Here is a 19,866-nt window from a genome sequence, read left to right as displayed (position 1 = left end):
AATACCAGGTACTTTGGCCTACTCGCTCTAAACCATAACATTCCCATGACATACAACTCACCCGTGAATCTTTGCAGTACATTTCATATTGCTGAATCATCTGCCGGCTGGCCAGACTGCCATGGTACACAATAGTATTCATCTCAGTCCATGTATTGAATTCTCGCTCCCAGTTAGTGATTGTGGACAGTGGGGCAATGACCAGGAAGGGACCATGGATGCCAACATTATATACCTCCTGCAAGAAGGCAATGGACTGAATAGTTTTGCCCAATCCCATCTCATCAGCCAGGATACAGTTTTGCCTGCAGAATCATCATGGAAAAAGAAAAACATGTCAAAAGATACCAACTTTCAAAAAACGCATAAAAGAAATTGTTCTCACAGAAAAATGAATAAAAATAATCCCAGAATAAGCCTACACCTTAAGGGCCCAATCTTTCCTTTACCTGTTAAACCAATTAAAGAGCAGCCAATTGACGCCTTCCAACTGATATTCCCGTAACTGGTTTCTGTTTTTATACTCATGTGACAGCTCCAGCTTTTTCCAGGCACTTGCCTGTGGACGATTCTAAAAATTAGGAAATTTAAATAAACGGGGTGGAAACAAACAAAATTAGGCAAACTTACTAGGTAGTTCTCATAGTTGAAGTCAATCCAAACATTACTGCTTAGATTAAAACATGTTAAATATATTCAAATTCATGAGGTCATAATGACACTTAAAAAAAAGGAAAAACCCACTAGTCACTTTTGGAGGATTCTAGGGAACTACTTCATTATTTTGAAAACTGGGAAATAAAGGAAAAGAATAAAGCATTTACTCTAGTTTCCTATACCATCTGTATCTCAGGGTAACCAAAGAGTAGGTGAGTCATATTTCTTTTTATAAAAAATTCTGGCTAATAAATGAAGAAATGATAGGATTAAAATATCACCATTTAAAAATCTTTAAAGAATGGATCTAGGCAGTCATCATAAGTGACTAATCACAAAAGACAACCCAACAGAACCACCTATGAAGTAGATTTAATGGCCTTCCTCCCCCATCTGATCAAGCTCTAGAACAGTTATATCTAATAGAACTGTCTAAAGTGACAGAAAATGTTTGTTATCTGCGACCAGCCATATGTGATTACTGAGCATTTGAAATGTGGCTAGAGGCTACTGTACTGGCCAGTACAGGCCTAAGAGGTCCTAACGGACCAGCACTATTCTACCTCTACCCATTTATATGAAATATAAGAGACAAAAAACATGTTAAAAGATACTAAGGGGAGTGCAACTGGCAAGCTTCTGACTATAGAAAACCCTAGAGAACAAATCACCTGGTTTCTTCAAGAAAAAATTGAAAAGGAGGGAAAGGAGATCAAGGGGGTACTTAATTCAGAGAGATTTGAGACATTAGCCAACAGCAATATATGGACCTTATTTAGAATCCAACTCAAACAATTTAACAAAAAATAGAAGGCCATAAGGGAAACATATACAGCGATTGGTTATTTAATGATACTTAGGAATGGTAAAATTTTTTCTAGTGTAACAATGATATTATTTATTTTTCAGACATAAACACTTAAGTATTCACAAATGAAATAAAATAATCTGGGATTTGCTTTAAAATCACCTGGAAACAGGTAAATGAGTGGGTAGAGAAATAGATGAAATAAGATTGGTTATGTGTTAATCCAGTTGGGTGATGGGAACATTACACTATTTCTTCAACTTTTGTGTTTGAAAATTTCTGTGATAAAAAGCTAAAACTACATAAACTTCTATAGGGGAAAAATTAAATCATTACCTATACAGGCTTTATACTCACTCTATAAATGCAAATGTACTTACCACCCTTTTGAGTTCTGGGTGCCTTGACTGGATCCGTTTAAATTCTCGAATCTTGCCCTCATCAACATCCTCTTTCAGCTCCCATGTGCTGTCCTCATAGGGCAGAGAGCACCATTTAACCAGGTAGTAAATTACAGGCTAGGAGAGAAGAAGCCAAAGCCTTAACAGACTGATTCCATGTTCCCTGTTGTGGTTAAAGAATAAGAATTTGGCTATAGAAACAGATCACAAAGTGTCGATATCTAAAAAGGTGCTGAAAAATCAGGTTGAAAACAACAACCATAGGCTCACCTGCTGATGGCACTGTCCTATTTGTGGCTTTGGTCATTCTTCCAGGCAATTTATCAGAATCTGTTCTAAAAGTGAAATTTCTACCCAGAAGTTTCTAGAACACTAAGCACTGAAACACTATGCTCAACAATCAAGCAGATGCAAAAAAAAAAAACCCAAAAAACCTTTCTTTTAGATTGTGCTGAATTAGATTGAAATTAAAAGATATGGCTCTATTCTACACTATTATCCCAGCACCAAATTTGATACAGTAGAAATCAAGGCTACTTTCAGAACAGAGGAAATGGTTAAACCCATAGGAGCAGGGCAGGACTGAAATCACTGGGATATAGTGCTGCTGGAGCTCTGAGTGCAGATGCTACTTCAAACAGCAGTCATACTGTGGTGAAGAGGTTTCCTGCGAGCCCCAAGAAGCTAGGAGATAACCACAAGAGGTATTACTGAAGAGATGTAATAAGAGAGGAAAGGAAGGGCAAATGATGGAACTCTTCAAAGTGCTATGATCCATGGAGGCATTCCACTGCAAGGGGAAGGAAGTGACCAATGGTAGAGTGGCTCCCACTCTCACAACCCAACATGGGTACACTGACTGCAGTATCATTTTTAGCTTTTGAAGCAAGAAGCATTAGATTGAGCCCAATGAAAAAAACCAATCTATCTCATCTCATAGAATAACCCTTAAAACAGCAAGAAGTTTAAAGATACAAATTCCTCAACAGATCCTGCTCACAGATCAAGGCATCCCTAGAATTAATCTAGTTGCTTTTATACCTTTTCCTTTATTATAGTGACTCAGATCATTTTCTCTGTAAAGCCTTTTGTCCAGGTCACATATTTCCAACATCATAACTTACTTCTCCAAGGGCTTTAATATTTATGATATTTATTTCCCCAATTAAGGGGGATTAAAATCATTTTGGAGAAGGGAAAAATGGGTACACAGAATGTTCTTATACAACATTGGGAGCATAAATTATAATACCAGGGTTCTAAAACATTTTCACTTGTCATGCCACTTGAAAACATTCAAAAGGGGCCTTAATCAAAGGCCAGTTACTTTTGGAAAGTTAAGTATTACTGTAGAAAGTGTAAGATTTTTCAGGCTGGGAAGGCCAAGATCCCGAAAATGAAGAGAACTTAACAGTAGTTAACCTGTGCTGACCTGCTCCACTCCCTGCTTACCTCCTACAAATGAGTAACCATCAGTGACTCCCACCCCTCATTCCAAAAGTAGAATACTGTATATGTTAGGATTTGAAGACACAGTGAATTGTAATGGGCCTTGGACATCTAAGATGCTATCTGAGTGACCCCAAAGCTTTATGAAATAGTGTAAACTTGCAATTTTACAGGGAGAAGACTTGTGACTCTCAGGTCCTAAAAGGATGACAAATGGAAGCAAGTCACTTAGCTTGTCAGTGAGACCAGCTCACCATTGGACACCGACACCTGAACAAGGTTCTGTTGTTCCCTACTGGTCATTGTTTAAGTATTAACTGTCAAAAGTGATAAAATTTTTATGAAGTGTGGCCCTGCAAAAGCTAAACCAACAACTACTACTTGAAGTGAAAAGAAAGTGACAAATTCTAAGGAAATGATGGTTCACAAATTAAGTAAGTTTGAAATACACTTAATATAGAGAGAGTTGACTTCACTGGTGGCTTGACCTATACAATTTATTTGAAAATGAAAGAAGTGATTTATGAAACTGTATCAGCATGTGTATCAGCATATGTAAAATCTGTTCCCCAATCTAAGCAAGTTTTTGTGACTCCCAAATCAAGCTACACATGAAAACGCCTTTGAGAACCAGCTTAAAAATACAGGTATCTAGGTCCTACCCTAAACCTACTGAATCTGTGGGAATAGTAGGAACCTGCATCTGTTTCAAAGTACAGATCGAGATGAAGTAGATCTGTTTTAGTAACAAATGAAAAAGCATTTAACTGACAGAAGGTTCAGGAAAAAATTCTCAACAACATGAAGAAAGCTATGAGTCTGTACAAGTATTTTTATATTCACAAATTTAAGGATTTGTTAAGCATCCCTTTCTCCCTCCCCACCTTTCACCCCCAATTGAATGTCAAGGGTCTCTCCTACAGAAAATATGAGAGAAAAAGAGACCAAGGTGAATGAGTATTTATAACTCTCCATACTTGCAAATATAGTACTTAGAAACATAGCTCTCAGATGTTTGACTTTATGGGAATCTTTCCTTTTAGCCTCTCTCCCTATTCCCTTACCTTCCCAATATCATTCTAAGGATCCCTCAGAAAAATGCAAAAAATACCTTTTTAGTCCAAGGGATTCTTCCATCGTATCTGCAAAATAAAGGATGGGCAAGCAGACCAGCCAAAATCTATAGATTTCTTTCATGTTCCTCCATGACCCAACTCACCTCCCCATTATCTTTGTCAATACTGTGAGACTCATCCAATATCCTATCAACCTCTACATAGTCTGGATTGAAGGGCTCTTCATCCTAGAGGAGTTATGAAATAAAGCAGTTAGTCCAAAAAAAACACTGTCCAGTAAACCCACCCCTCCATCCTACCTTCAACTGACGACTCTACTTCAAAATTTATTAAGAACAGAGTGATCAGAAGGGAGTTCCCCATTTTCACAATATCAAATCCTACAAACTTATCTGTGCCTGTACCCATTTTCTCACTTGTTAGCAGATAAAGTGTCTCATCTCTCTAACAGAGGCCATTCTCTCTATGTATGTTCTGAATTCTATTCCTTCTCACCTACCTAAGAATCCCTTTCTACTAGATCATTCTTATAAACATACAAACATGCTCTACTATTTCTCACCTTAAAATGACCTCCTTTGACTTTACAACCCCCTGCAACTATTTTTCTGTTCTGCTTCATACCCAAGCTTTCCCAAGAGTTAAATTTTAAACACATGGTATCTCCATTTCATCACTTCATTTGTCCATACATTCCATTCGTCCTTCCACTTCAATTCCATACCTAAACTACTCATCAAGTTCATTAATGATCTCCAAATTCCCAAATACAATGGAAACATTTCTGTACTCATCTTATTTTACCTGTACAAAGGATTCAGCAATTCATCATTCCCTCTTTAATGCACTCTCTTCCTTTGGCCTTTCTGAGACAGCAGACTCTCTTCTATAGTCACCCTCCCCTTTATTTGTTTGTTTGTTTATTTTTTGGGCCAATTCTCAATCACCTTCACTGGCCCTTCCAAGTTACTGATACACAGTTTTGGGTGTTACCCTAAGATAAGTAACACAAGACTCCAAAGAAAGAAGACCTCAAAGAAATCTTAAGGGAAAAAACCCTTCTTTCTTAAGACACTTTTTCCCTTGGTTTTTGTGACATATCTTTTTCCTAATCTTTCTCCTACCACTACAGCATACAATTCCTTCTCCCTCACCTAGACCTCTAAATTTGGAAACATTACTCAAGCATCAGTTCTGGGGCTTACATTCATTGTCTTATAACAAGAACTTTCTATAAGGAAGTACATACAGAACCATTAAAAAGTACAGACCTTTCTCCCCAGGTGACTTTATTCATTATTAAGACTTTAATAACTATTTATATGCAATTAAGATCCAAATTTAAATTGTAACCTGAAAAACCCAGATTTGTATATCCATCTGCTTACTAGATATGTATTAAGGAATCTTAAGCTTAAAATAGTCTATACTAAATTCTTGATTTTCCCCAAATTGGGTGCTTTTAAAATCTTCCACACTTCAGTAAATGCTCCCACCTCAACCCATCTGCTCACAATAGAAACCTATCTACATAAGCCATCACACCAAGCCCTGTCAATTCTACTTTAAAATACAATCAAATCTATTCATTCTCTCTATCTACTGAAATCCCTCCAGTCTAAGCCATAAATTTCTCATCTAGAATACTTCAACTCCTTTCTTTCATCCTGTTCATCCTCCTTCCATGCTTACTCATTTCCACTCCATTTCCCAAAGTTGAGGTGATTTTTAGAAGTGAAAATCAGATATTTAACCTGTTTTAAATAGTTGAATGGTTTCCTTTTACATTTAGAATAGAAACAACAAAAACCAAACTCTTTAAAAGATCTACAAGTGCCTGCTTGCCTAAATTTCTGATCTCATTCTGGGCCATTCACTCTCAATTGTCCATCAGCTACACTGTCCTTTCGGTGCCTCGTCCTGTCCCACTCAGGGCTCTCATATACGCTATTTCCCATTCCAGGGATACTATTTACATGTATTCATGGCCCTGCTAACTCCTAGTGATAATTCAATTGTCAGAGACGTCTTTCCTAATTATTCAAAATAGGCATTTGTAAAAAATTCTTATGTCTCCTTGTGCTCTTCTTTATCTGGCACTTATCACAATTCTAATTCTTTTTTAATCTCTCTCTCTCTCCCTGATTACACAGTGAGCTACATGACAAAATACACTGGTTTATCATAATAAATGATGAATAAATGGATGCTTGATTTGGTTAAATGGCCTACCTATAAAAAAGGCAGATTTAATTGGAATTTAAGTTAGCTAGTAGAGCTTGCTTCAAAGGTCACAAATTGTACATCTAACACCAGCTGGAATAGGATTACAGTTTCACTGTACGTTTTACAAATTAGGCTTTAAAAGAACACGGATGAAAAAATACAACTCAATTATCACTATTTTCATATAAAAACAAATGATAAAACCTACACGGTCCTTTCCAGGTGATGTGGAAAATAACTCATTTATTGGCAAACCTGCTGGTATGAAGTTAGCTTTATCAAATGTATTAGGCCAGAACTGATTTTTTGCTGAAGCAATATATTATTCCTTCTCTCAATGTTTCTTACTGGACCTTCTCCCCTTTAGTTCTAAGAAGCTTGTAAAAGAGTATTTCTTCTCAAGGCACTTGCAAAATCCCAGTTTGGCAAAGGGCTATGTACACAAAGTTTTCACAGCAAGATGGAGCAGTAAAATACGGCTCAAGGGACCCATATGCACACTCCAGTGTTTAACTAGTAGTAACACTGGATATGGGAAATTAAAGCTCATCACTATGTCTAGTTGTACTAGATTAGAAATGTGAGAAAATAAGCATTCTCTCAACAATATGGCTGCTTATTTCTACAGATACCATCAACTGCTAATGACATGAGAGAAGAATGCCTAAGTGGACGAGAGGTCAGTTTAACAATATTTTGAAAATATTTCATGAATATTGAGCAAGTCAATTTCAAAATATCTTATAATTTATAAAAAGACCATATTTAGACCTGATAAAACAAAGCATGGAGCAATTAAGTAAGGGAACTCCAATTATCAAAATTACAACTCTAAACCTATACATACAAAGCCACTACAAGTCTTCTGAAGAATCAATCAAGGCTGATAAACCCAATAATTTATGCTTCCATGAAATAAATGATAGGCAATACCTATTCTTAATTACCTCATGGAAAAAGTGTCTCATCTGAGCCATTTTGGTCTTGAAGCGTTTCAGTTTTTGATGGATCCTCTTATCCTTCTCTAGTTGGGAGATGGTAGCCCATTCACAGTGCAGATAGGAGCTTAAGGGGAGGGAAATAGCCAGTCACGGTGTGAGAAAGGGGAACTGTAGGCTACTGCTTGAGATTTTGGAATTAGCCAGAAGCAGACACAATGAGAACATGCTTTAATGAGGGAGACAGTCTCTTAAGAGTGCCTCTTCAACTTGGTTTTGCACACAAGCCACCTGGTCTGGGGTGGATTTGGAAGTTTACGTTTCTAACAAGTACCCAAATGATGCCAATTCTGCTGGCCCACAGATCCCACTTTGAGTGGCAAGGTCTTAATGTTAGATTAAGTTATAGAGGATCACAAGGGATTTTACCAAAATTAGGTGGTGAGGACCCCACCTTCCTGCAGGGAAACAGTAGGAGTCATGTCAATTCGTGAACTTCTCCTTGAACACAGTAATTTGGGCTAGCAGAACACATGCCAATTAAAAAAGGAACACATTCCCAACCAGGAGAGACTACACAGGAGAACTTTTTACAACCCTATGGAGTTTGGGGTGAAAAGCTTTTTGCACAAATCACATACTAGTTCTTGTACTTGACAAAGAATTCTTCTGCTTCAGTATATTGTCCGGAAGGAAGCTGAGAAGAAAGAAATTACAGTTATTAATACCCTTCTAATTTATCAAGGATTTGTCTAATTTGTCAAAAAAAGAACTTTAAAGTTTAACCACACATGGAAGACCTTAAAACCAATGCTCCCATAATATATTACTGACTGGAGGATTAAACAACTAATCTGGTTACTTGAAAACTAGAGACCTGATAGCTGAACAAAATAAGCCTTTACCCATTTTAAGCAGATAAGCAAAAGAAGAGGCCATGGGACAGTTCCTATTTTCTAGCTAACTTTCTTCTGCCATCTCGTAACTATAGAAATATATCCTGACAACCAAAGTGTTCATTAAATAAAGCCTATAAATGTAGCATTATGGGCTGCCATTAAAGATAGAGGCCTCACCTCCTTCTTCACAATCCGCATAGAAAGCACTTTGTCTACAATGGCTGCATCTTCTTCACTGGGATTCTCCTGTAGAAAAAGATGCAGTCAGCCAACAGTGATTCTGAGCAACAGGACAAACCTCTCAAATTTCTTAAGTTCTCAGCTTACCACAAAGAACTGCATGGAAGGCAAAGTCTCGCCATCTGGTTCCTGCACTGGTTCAGGGTGGATAGGCTCAGTTTTTATTGGACCAGTTACATCTACTTCTTCTTCTTCTTCATCATCAGTGATCTTTATATCCAGATCCTCTGTATACTTTTTTCGCTTAACTTGGCGGTTTGACCGTCTCTTCTGTAGAAGCAAAAATGGTTAAAATAATTGCTCATTGTCTCTCAAAGAGAAAATCTTTAAAACTATTTGCCTATAGTAAGTCATACACTTAGATTTTACTCCAAAATCCCTATGGAAACAAACAAACAAAAAGACAGTAGAGAACTTACTTATCAGAGAGGATTAAAGATGGCGGCATGAGAGATGAGACAGAGAACTCCTCCCAAAACCATGTATAATAAGAAAATACAGGTAATAAAACTAATCCTGAAAGAGCAACAGGAAAGAAGGCTGCATGAGACTGCATACAGCTGGAGAAAAGACCAGAACTCACAAAACAGGGTAACATACCAAACCTTCATCCAGCGGGACCCTAGCCCTTCCCCAACACCAGCTCACTGCTGGGAGGAAGAGAAACAAAGTGGGGAGGAGGTAGAAGCCTAGGACTGCTGAACACCCAGCCCTAGAGATCTGCTTTTGGAGCAAGAATCTACATTGCAAGATGCTCTGGAGATTAGTGGGGTTGGAAAGTTCTGACAGAGGGAATACCTGGAGAGACTGAGATTCCAGTGGTTTGTGGAAACCAGTGATCCACATCCTGCTGTTCTGAGACAAAAGAAAGGCACACAGTCTGAGAGTCTTCCTAACAGCAAAAGGGCTCCTAAGGGGCAAGGATTGCACAGAGCTTGCTGCTCAGGAGAAAGGATAGGTGGACAAATTTGTCTGGGCACACTCAGCCCAGCAGGTTGGGAACTTTCAGGAGTTTCAGGTGCCCCATCTCCCTGGCTGGCGACTCAGCTCTGAGGCCTCCAACCATGATACACAACCTGCTGTGCTTTCCTCCTGGCTTGCCAGCACCTGATCAAAAAACGGCAGTCCCTACCCTGGCATCAGGCTAGCCAGAGAGAAGCCCCATCTACGGCAGATACAAACAGAAAGCACAGTGGCATACACCTGTGGGCTCGGCCCACTGGCTCTGACAGTGGAGAGAGGCACTGCAGCCGGAAGCAGGAAACAGCTCTTTCCCCCCCTTAGCCACCAGCGCCACTACCCTGCGACCCCTGACATCACCCCAGGGGATGAGAGCTCCAGAGACAACAGATTCTGGGCACTAGAGGGTGCCACATAAAAATACGAAACATCAATGGAGCCTGGCACAAACCAAAATCTCACAAAAACCAGAAAAGGACCAAGTGAAACTGAACTCTTCAAACTTCTGTTGAGTGTTCAAAATAAAAATCATAAACATGCTCATGGAGGTACAGAAAAATATTCAAGAATACAAGGATGAAGCTACAGTAATCAAGACAATTTGGTACTGGCACAAGAACAGACTCATGGATCAACAGAACAGAATATAGAGCCCTGATATAAATCCAACCACATATGGTCAATTAATATACGATTAAAGGGGCCATGGACATACAATGGGGAAATGACAACATCTTCAACAATTGGTGTTGGCAAAACTGGACAGCTACATGCAAGAGAATGAAACTGGATTATTGTTTAACCCCATACACAAAAGCAAACTCAAAATGGATCAAAGACCTGAATGAAAGTCATGAAACCATGGAACTCTTAGAAGACAACATAGGCAAAAATCTCCTGAATATAAGCATGAGCACCTTCTTCCTGAACACATCTCCTCAACCAAGGGAAACAAAAGCAAAAATAACCACATGGGACTACATCAAATTAAAAAGTTACTGTATGGCAAAGGACACCATCAACAGAATAAAAAGGGATCCTAGACTATGAAAGAATATATTTGCAAATGACATATCCAACAAGGGGTTAACATGGAAAAAATATAAAGAGGTCACAAACCTCAACACCCAAAAAGAAAATAACCCGACTAAAAAATGGGCAGAGGATATGAAGAGACAATTCTCCAAAGAAGAAATTCAGATGGTCAACAGACACATGAAAAGATGCTCCACATCACTAATCATCAGGGAAATGCAATTAAAACCACAATGAGATAGCATCTCACACCAGTAAGGATGGCCAGCATCGAAAAGACTAAGAACAACAAATGCTGGCAAGGATGAGAGAAAGGGGAACACTCTTACACTGCTGGTGGGAATGTAAGCTAGTTCAACCACTGCGGAAAGCAATATGGAGGTTCCTCAAAAAACTAAAAATAGAAATACCATTGGACCCAGGAATCCCACTCCTTGGAATTTACCGAAAGAATACTTCTCAGACTCAAAAAGACATATGCACCCCTATGTTTACTGCAGCACTATTTACAATAGCCAAGATATGAAAGCAACCAAAATGTCCATCAGTAGATGAATGGATAAAGAAGATGTGGTACATATATACACAATGGAATACCATTCAGCCATAAGAAAGAAACAAATCCTACCATTTGCAACAACATGGATGGAGCTGGAGGATATTATGCTCAATGAAATAAGCCAGGAGGAGAAAGACAAGTGACAAATGATTTCCCTCATTTGTGGAGTATAACAATAAAGAAAAACTAAAGAAACAAAACAGCAGCAGACTCACAGACTCCCAAGAAGGGACTAGTGGTTACCAAAGGGGAGGGGGGTAGGAGGGCAGGTCGGGATGGACAGAGATGGGGATTCAGGGGTATTACATTTAGTACACGTGGTGGGAAGGTCACAGGGAAAATGTGTAGCACAGAGAAGGCAAACAGTGAATCTGGGGCATCTTACTACACTGATGGACAGTGACTGTATTGGGGTATGGGTGAGGACTTGATAATATGGGTAAATGTAGTAACCACATTATTTCCTCATGTGAAACCTTCACAAGAGAGTATATCAATAATACCTTAAAATAAAAAAAAGAAGGCAGGGATGAATTTAGGCTGGAGATTCAATCATTAAGAGATTTTGTATAAGAAATGAAACATAAAATGCAGGGATGTAAAAGCAGATTAGATAAGGTGGAAGAGATGATAAATGAAATAGAAATTAGAGAAGAGAAATACAAAGAAGCTAAGGTACAGAGAGAAAAATGGATCCCTAGGAATGAAAGAATATTGAGACAACTGTGTGACCAACCCAATGGAACAATATTCGCATTATAGGGGTACCAGAAGAAGAGAGACAAAAAGGAATAGAAAGTATCTTTGAGGAGGTAATTGCTGAAAACTTCCCAAATCTGGGGAATTACATAGTCTCTCAGGCTATGGAAGTGCATAGATCTCCCAACACAAGGGACCCAAGGAAGACAACATCAAGACATACAATAATTAAAATGGCAAAGATCAAGGATAAGGAAAGACTATTAAAAGCAGCTAGAGAGAGAAAAAAGATCATGTACAAAGGAAAATCCATCAGGCTATCATCAGAATACTCAAGAGAAACCTTACAGGCCAGAAGGGAGTGGCATGATATATTTAATGCAATGAAACAGAAGGGCCTCGGACAAAAAATACTCTACCCAGCAAGATTATCATTTAAATTTGAAGGAGGGACTAAACAATTTCCAGATAAGGAAAAGCTGAGAGAATTTACTTTCCACAAACCATCTCTACAGTGTATTTTGAAGGGACTGCTATAGACGGAGTGTTTCTAAGGCTAAATGCCAGTCACCAAAGGAAATAAAACTACAGAAAAAAAAGTAAAACACTTAATTACTAAGATATGTAAAATTAAATAAACTATCCCCAAAAACAGCCAAGGGATAGACAAAGAGAACAGAATATGATATATAATATGTAAAGAATGGGAGGAAGAAGGAAAAAAAAAAATAGCATTCTAGTGAGTTAAATTAGATTGTTATATAGTAAGGGAATTACCCTTGAACCATTCGTAACCATGAATCTAAAGCCTGCAATGTCAATAAGTACATACATATCGATAATCACCCTAAATGTAAATGGGGTGAATGCACCAATCAAAACACATACAGTCACTGAATGGATAAAAAAACAAGACCCGTCTATATGCGGCCTACAAGAGACTGACTTCAAACCCAAAAACATACACAGACTAAAAGTGAAGGGACAGAAAAAGATATTTCATGCAATTAATAGGGAGAAAAAGGCAGAAGTTGCAGTACTTCTATCAGACAAAATAGACTTCAAAAAAAAGACAGTAACAAGAGACAAAGAAGGACATTACATAATGATGAAAGAGTCAGTCCAACAACAAGATACAACCATTATAAACATTTATGCATCCAACACAGGATCACCTATGTATGTGAAACAAATACTACAAAATTAAAGGAGGAAATACAATGCAATGCATTCATTTTAGGAGACTTCAACACACCACATACTACAAAGGACAGATAAACCAGACAGAAAATAAGTAAGGAGATAAAGGCACTGAACAACACATTAGAACAGATGGACTTAATAGGCATCTACAGAACACTCCATCCAAAAGCAACAGAATACATATTCTTCTCAAGTGCACATGGAACATTTTCAAGAATAGATCATAAGCTGGGCCACAAAAAGAGCCTAAATAAATTCAAAAATATTGAAATTGTACCAATGAGCTTCTCAGACCACAAAGGTATGAAATTAAAAATAAATTATGCAAAGAAAACAAAAAAGCCCACAGCACATGGAGGCTTAACAACATGCTCCTAAATAATCAATGGATCAATAACCAAATAAAAACAGAGATCAACCAATATATGGAGACAAATGACAACTATTTCAACACTGTAAAATCTGGGATGCAGCGAAGGCCATGCTGAGAGGGAAGCATACTGCAATACAGGCCTACATCAGGAAAGAAGAAAAATCCTATATAAACAGTCTAAACTCACAATTAACAAAACTAGAAAAAAGAACAAATGAGGCCCAGAGTCAGAAGGAGGGACATAATAAAGACTAGAGCATAAATAAATAAAATCGAGAAGAATAAAACAATAGAAAGAATCAATGAAAGCAGGAGGTGGTCCTTTGAGAAATTTAAAAAAATAGAAAACCCATAGCCAGACATATCAAGAAAAAAAGAGAGTAAACACACATAAACAGAATCAGAAATGAAAAAGGAAAAATCACTACAGACACCACAGATATACAAAGAATTACGAGAGAATACTATGAAAAATTATATGCTAAAAACTGGATAACCTAGAAGAAATGGACAGGTTTCTAGAAAAATACAACCTTCCAGGGCTGACCCAGGAAGAAACAGAAAATCTGAATAGACCAATTATGAGTAAGGAAATCGAATTGGTAAACAAAAAACAACATAACAACAAAACTCCTGGACCAGATGGTTTCACTGCTGATTTTTCTCAAACATTTAGTGTAGAAATAATACCCATCTGCCTTAAAGTTTTCCAAAAAGGAATAGAGGAAGGAATACTTCTAAACTCATTCTATGAGGCCAACATCACTTTAATATCAAAACTAGGCAAAGACACCACAAAAGAAGAAAATTACAGACCAATATCCCTGATTAACATAGATACAAAAATACTCAACAAAATATTAGGAAACAGAATTCAGAAATACATCAAAAAGGTCACCCATCATGATCAAGTAGTATTTACTTCAGGGATGCAAGAATGGTACAACATTCGAAAATCCATCATCATCATCCACCACATCAACAAAAAGAAGGACAAAAACCACATAATTGTCTCCATAGATGCTGAAAAAGCATTCAACAAAATTCAACATCCATTCATGATAAAAACTCTCAACAAAATGGGTATAGAGGGCAAGTACCTTGACATAATAAAGGCCATATATGACAAACCCACAGCCAACATTATACTTAACAGTGAGAAGCTGAAAGCTTTTCCTTAAAAATCAGGAACAAGACAAGGATGACCACTCTCCCCACTTTTATTCAACATAATTCTGGAGGTCCTAGCCACAGCAATCAGATAACACAAAGAAATAAAAGGCATCCAGATTGGCAAGAAAAATTTAAACTGTCACTGTTTGCAGATGACAATGATATTGTACATAAAAACCCTAAACAATGCACTCCAAAACTACTAGATCTAATATCTGAATTCAGCAAAGTTGTAGGATACAAAACTAATACACAGAAATCTGTTGCATTCCTACACAGTAACGATGAACTAGCAGAAAGAGAAATCAGGAAAACAATTACATTCACAACTGCATCAAAAAGAATAAAATACCTAGGAATAAACCTAACCATGGAAGTGAAAGACCTATACAATGAAAACTACAAGACACTCATAAGAGAAACTAAAGAAGATACCAATATATAGAAACACATTCCATGCTCATGGATAGGAATGATTAATATTGTCAAAACGGCCACCCTGCCTAAAGCAACCTATAGATTCAATGCAATCTCTATTAAAATAGCAACAGCATTCTTCAAGGAACTAGAGCAAATAGTTATAAAATTCATACAGAATCACGAAAGACCCCAAAGAGCCAAAGCAATCCTGAGAAGGAAGAATAAAGTGGGGGGATAATGCTCCCTGACTTCAGGTTCTACTAGAAAGCCACAGTAATCACGACAATTTGGTACTGGCACAACAACAGACCCATAGACCAGTGGAACAGAAGAGAGAGCCCAGATATAAACCCAAGCATATATTTCAATTAATATATGATAAAAGATCCATGAATATACGATGGGGAAATGACAGCCTCTTCAACAACTGGTGTTGGCAAAACTTGACAGCTACATGCAAGAGAATGAAACTGGATTGTTGTCTAACCCCATATACAGAAGTAAACTCAAAATGGATCAAAGACCTGAATGTAAGTCTTAAACCATAAAAAACTCTTAGAAGACAACATAGGCAAAAATATCTTGAATACAAACACGAACAGCTTCTTCATGAACATATCTTCATGCGCAAGGGGAACAAAGGGAAAAACAAAGAAATGGGACCACATCAAACTAAAAAGCTTCTGTACAGCAAAGGACACCATCAGCAGAACAAAGAGGCATCATACAGTATGGGAGAATATATTCATAAAAAATGACATATCTGAAAAGGGGTTGACATCCAAAATATACAAAGAGCTCACGCACCTCAACAAACAAAAAGCAAATAATCCAATAAAAAATGGACAGAGGAGCTGAACAGACACTTCCCCAAAGAAGAAATTCAGATGGCCAACAAGCACATGAAAAGATGCTCCACATCACTAAATATCAGAAAAATGAAAATTAAAACCACATTGAGATATCACCTCACACCAGTTAGGATGGCCACAATCCAAAAGACAAACAACAACAAATGTTGGTGAGGTTGTGGAGAAAGGTGAACCCTCTTACACTGCTGGTGGGAATGTAAAGTAGTTCAACCATTGTTTAAAGTAGTATGTAGGTTCCTCAAAAAACTAAAAACAGAAATATCATTTGACCCAGGAATTCCACTCCTAGCAATTTACCCTAAGAATGCAGGAACCCAATTTCAAAAAGACATATGCACCTCCTACGTTTATCGCAGCACTATTTACAATAGGCAAGGTATGGACGCAACCTAAATGTCCAGCAGTAGATGAACGGATAAAGAAGATGCGGTACATAAACACTATGGAGTACTATTCAGCCATAAGAAAGAAACAAATCCTATCATTTGCAACATGGATGGAGCTAGAGAGTATTATGCTCACTGAAATAAGCCAGGCAGAGAAAACAAGTAACAAATGATCTCCCTCATTTGTGGAGTATAACAATGAAGCAAACCTGAAGGAACAAAATAGCAGCAGACTCAGACTCCAATAAGAGAGTAGGGGGATGGGATTAAAGATGGCGGCATGAGAGGAGAGACAGAGGCTTCCTCCTAAAACTAGATACAATTTGAAAATTTAATTGGCGCAACTAATCCCGAGAGAGCAACAGGAAAGAGTACACGTCGGACTGCACACACCTGGAGAAAAGAGCAGACCTCAGCGAACGGGGTAACGTACCAGAGCTGTGGCTTGGCGGGACCCGAGCCCTTCCCCCAACCCAGCTCACCAGCGGGAGGAAGAGAAATGGAGCAGGGAGGGAGTGGAAGGCTTGGGACTGCTGAATACCTAGCTCTGGAGATCTGCGCCGGGAGCACAAACCTACATTTCATGCTGCTTACATGAGACTCGCATGACTACCGGGTTGCAAAGTTAATATAGGCAGAGTTCCTGGGGAGACTGGGATTCCGGCTGCTTGTGGAAAGCAGGGATCCATATCTGGCTGCTCTGGGACAAAAACTTCTACCTGTGTGCCCAGCCCACTGGCTCAGGTAGTGGAGACAAGCACAGGAGCCAGGAGGCGGGTAACAGCTCTTTCCTACCCCCAGGAACCCCCTGCGACCCCTGACATTGCTTCAGGGGCTCAGCAGCTCCAGAATAGAGCTTCTGGACACTAGAGGGCGCCATATGCAAACATGAAATGCCAAAGGAACCATGTCCAGAGTAAAAATTGTCAATACAACTCCACAGAAAGATTTCAATGCTATGGACCTCGTGACCCTTCCTGAAAGGGAGTTCAAAATAAAAATAATCAACATTCTAATGGAGGTATGGAAAGACATCCAAGAACTCAGGAATGAATTCAGGTCAGAGATCCAATCATTAAAGAACATGACGGAGGGTATTAAAAGCAGGTTGGATACGGTGGAGGAGACAATAAATGAAATAGAAACTAGAGAAGGGGAATACAAAGAAGCTGAGGCACAGAGAGAAAAAAGGATCTCTAAAAATGAAAGAATATTGAGAGAACTGGGTGACCAATTTAAGTGGAACAATATTCGCATTATAGGGATACCAGAAGAAGAAGAGAGAGAAAAAGGGATAGAAAGTGTCTTTGACGAGGTAGTTGCTGAAAACTTCCCCAATCTGGGGAAGGAGATAGTCTCTCAGGCCATGGAGATCCACAGAACCCCCTACACAAGGGACCCAAGGAAGACAACACCAAGACACAGAGTAATTAAACTGGGAAAGATGAAGGATAAGGACAGACTGTTAAAAGCAGCCAGAGGCAGAAATAAGATCACATACAAAGGAAAGCCCATCAGGCTAACACAGACTTCTCAGCAGAAACCTTACAGGCCAGAAGGGAATAGCATGATGTATTTAATGCCATGAAGCAGAAGGGCCTGGAACCAAGATTACTTTATCCGGCGAGATTATCATTTAAATTTGAAGGAGGGATTAAACAATTTCCAGATAAGCAAAGGTGAGAGAGTTTACCTCCCACAAACCATCTCTTCAGTCTATTTTGGAGGGACTGCTATAGATGGAAGTGTTCCTAGGGTTGGACAGCTGTCACCAGAGGTAGTAAAATCATGGTAGGGAGGGTGGAGCAGCTGATTGCGAGGCAAATGCAAAATTAAATTGACTATCCCCAAAGCCAATAAAGGGACAGAGAAAAAGTACAGAATCTGATACCTAATAAATAAAGAATGAAGGAGGAAGAAAAAGGAGGAGAAATAGAAAAGAACCTTTAGATTGTGTTTGTAACAGCATACTAAGTGAGTTAAGTTAGACTCTTAGATAGTAAGGAAAGTAACCTGGAACCTTTGGTAACCACAAATCTAAAGCCTGAAATGGGACTAAGTACATAACTATCGATAATCACCCTAAATGTAAATGGACTGAATGTACCAATCAAAAGACACAGAGTCACTGAATGGATAAAAAAACAAGACCCATCTATATGCTGCTTACAAGAGACTCACCTCAAACCCAAAGACATGTACAGACTAAAAGTCAAGGGATGGAAAAACATATTTCATGCAAACAATAGGGAGAAAAGCGCACGAGTTGCAGTACTAGTATCACACAAAACACACTTCAAAACAAAGACAGTAACAAGAGATAAAGATGGAAACTACATAATGATAAAGGGCTCCGTCCAACAAGAGGATATAACCATTATAAATATATATGCACCCAACACAGGAGCACCAGCATATGTGAAACAAATACTAACAGAACTAAAGGAGGAAATAGACTGCAATGCATTCATTTTAGGAGACTTCAACACACCATTCACTCCAAAGGACAGATCCACCAGACAGAAAATAAGTAAGTACATAGAGGCACTGAACAACACACTAGAACAGACGGACCTAATAGACATCTATAGAACTCTACACCCAAAAGCAACAGGATACACATTCTTCTAAAGTGCACATGGAACATTCTCCAGAATAGACCACATACTAGGCCACAAAAGAGCCTCAGTAAATTCCAAAAGATTGAAATCCTACCAACCAACTTTTCAGACCACAAAGGTATAAAACGAGAAATAAATTGTACAAAGAAAGCAAAAAGGCTCACAAACACATGGAGGCTTAACAACATGCTTCTAAAGAGTCAATGGATCAATGACTAAATTAAAATGGAGATCCAGCAATATATGGAAATAAATGACAACAACAACACAAAGCCCCAACTTCTGTGGGACGCAGCAAAAGCAGTCTTAAGAGGAAAGCATATAGCAATGCAGGCACATTTAAAGAAGGAAGAACAAACCCAAATGAATAGTCTAACATCACAGTTATCAAAATAGGAGAAACAAGAACAAATGAGGCCTAAAGTCAGCAGAAGGAGGGACATAATAAAGATCAGAGAAGAAATAAACAAAATTGAGAAGAATAAAACAATAGAAAAAAATCAATGAAACCAAGAGCTGGTTCTTTGAGAAAATAAAATAGATAAGCCTCTAGTCAGACTTATTAAGAGATAAAGAGAATCAACACACATCAACAGAATCAGAAATGAGAAAGGAAACATCACGACGGACCCAACAGAAATACAAAGAATTATTAGAGACTACTATGAAAACCTATATTCTAAGAAGCTGGAAAACCTAGAAGAAATGGACAACTTCCTCGAAAAATACAACCTTCCAAGACTGACCAAGGAAGAAACACAAAATCTGAACAAACCAATTACCAGCAAAGAAATTGAAGCAGTAATCAAAAAACTACCCAAGAAGAAAACCAGATGGATTTACCTCGGAATTTTATCAAACATACAGAGAA

The 19,866-nt window shown here is 38.3% G+C and overlaps 1 protein-coding gene across 8 annotated transcripts in view; it reads right to left on the bottom strand.

The window, feature by feature from the left end:
• Positions 1–19,866, bottom strand: part of CHD8 (chromodomain helicase DNA binding protein 8) — a 73,318-nt gene that overhangs the window by 17,787 nt on the left and 35,665 nt on the right. For all 8 annotated transcript variants that reach the window (XM_036887453.2, XM_036887457.2, XM_036887454.2 and 5 more), the window contains exons 6-13: positions 8,782–8,964; positions 8,632–8,700; positions 8,197–8,252; positions 7,565–7,682; positions 4,535–4,618; positions 1,846–1,983; positions 450–571; positions 62–305 (exon numbers count right to left, since the gene is read on the bottom strand). In XM_036887453.2, the coding sequence (XP_036743348.2) occupies positions 62–305; positions 450–571; positions 1,846–1,983; positions 4,535–4,618; positions 7,565–7,682; positions 8,197–8,252; positions 8,632–8,700; positions 8,782–8,964 (1,014 nt within the window). The remainder of the gene's footprint in view (positions 1–61; positions 306–449; positions 572–1,845; positions 1,984–4,534; positions 4,619–7,564; positions 7,683–8,196; positions 8,253–8,631; positions 8,701–8,781; positions 8,965–19,866) is intronic.

The sequence above is a fragment of the Manis pentadactyla genome, chromosome 11 (genome assembly GCF_030020395.1).
Source record: "Manis pentadactyla isolate mManPen7 chromosome 11, mManPen7.hap1, whole genome shotgun sequence".
Lineage (NCBI taxonomy): Eukaryota > Metazoa > Chordata > Mammalia > Pholidota > Manidae > Manis > Manis pentadactyla.
The sequence above is the reverse complement of the archived record's forward strand: the minus strand, read 5'-3'. Positions and strand labels throughout refer to the sequence as shown.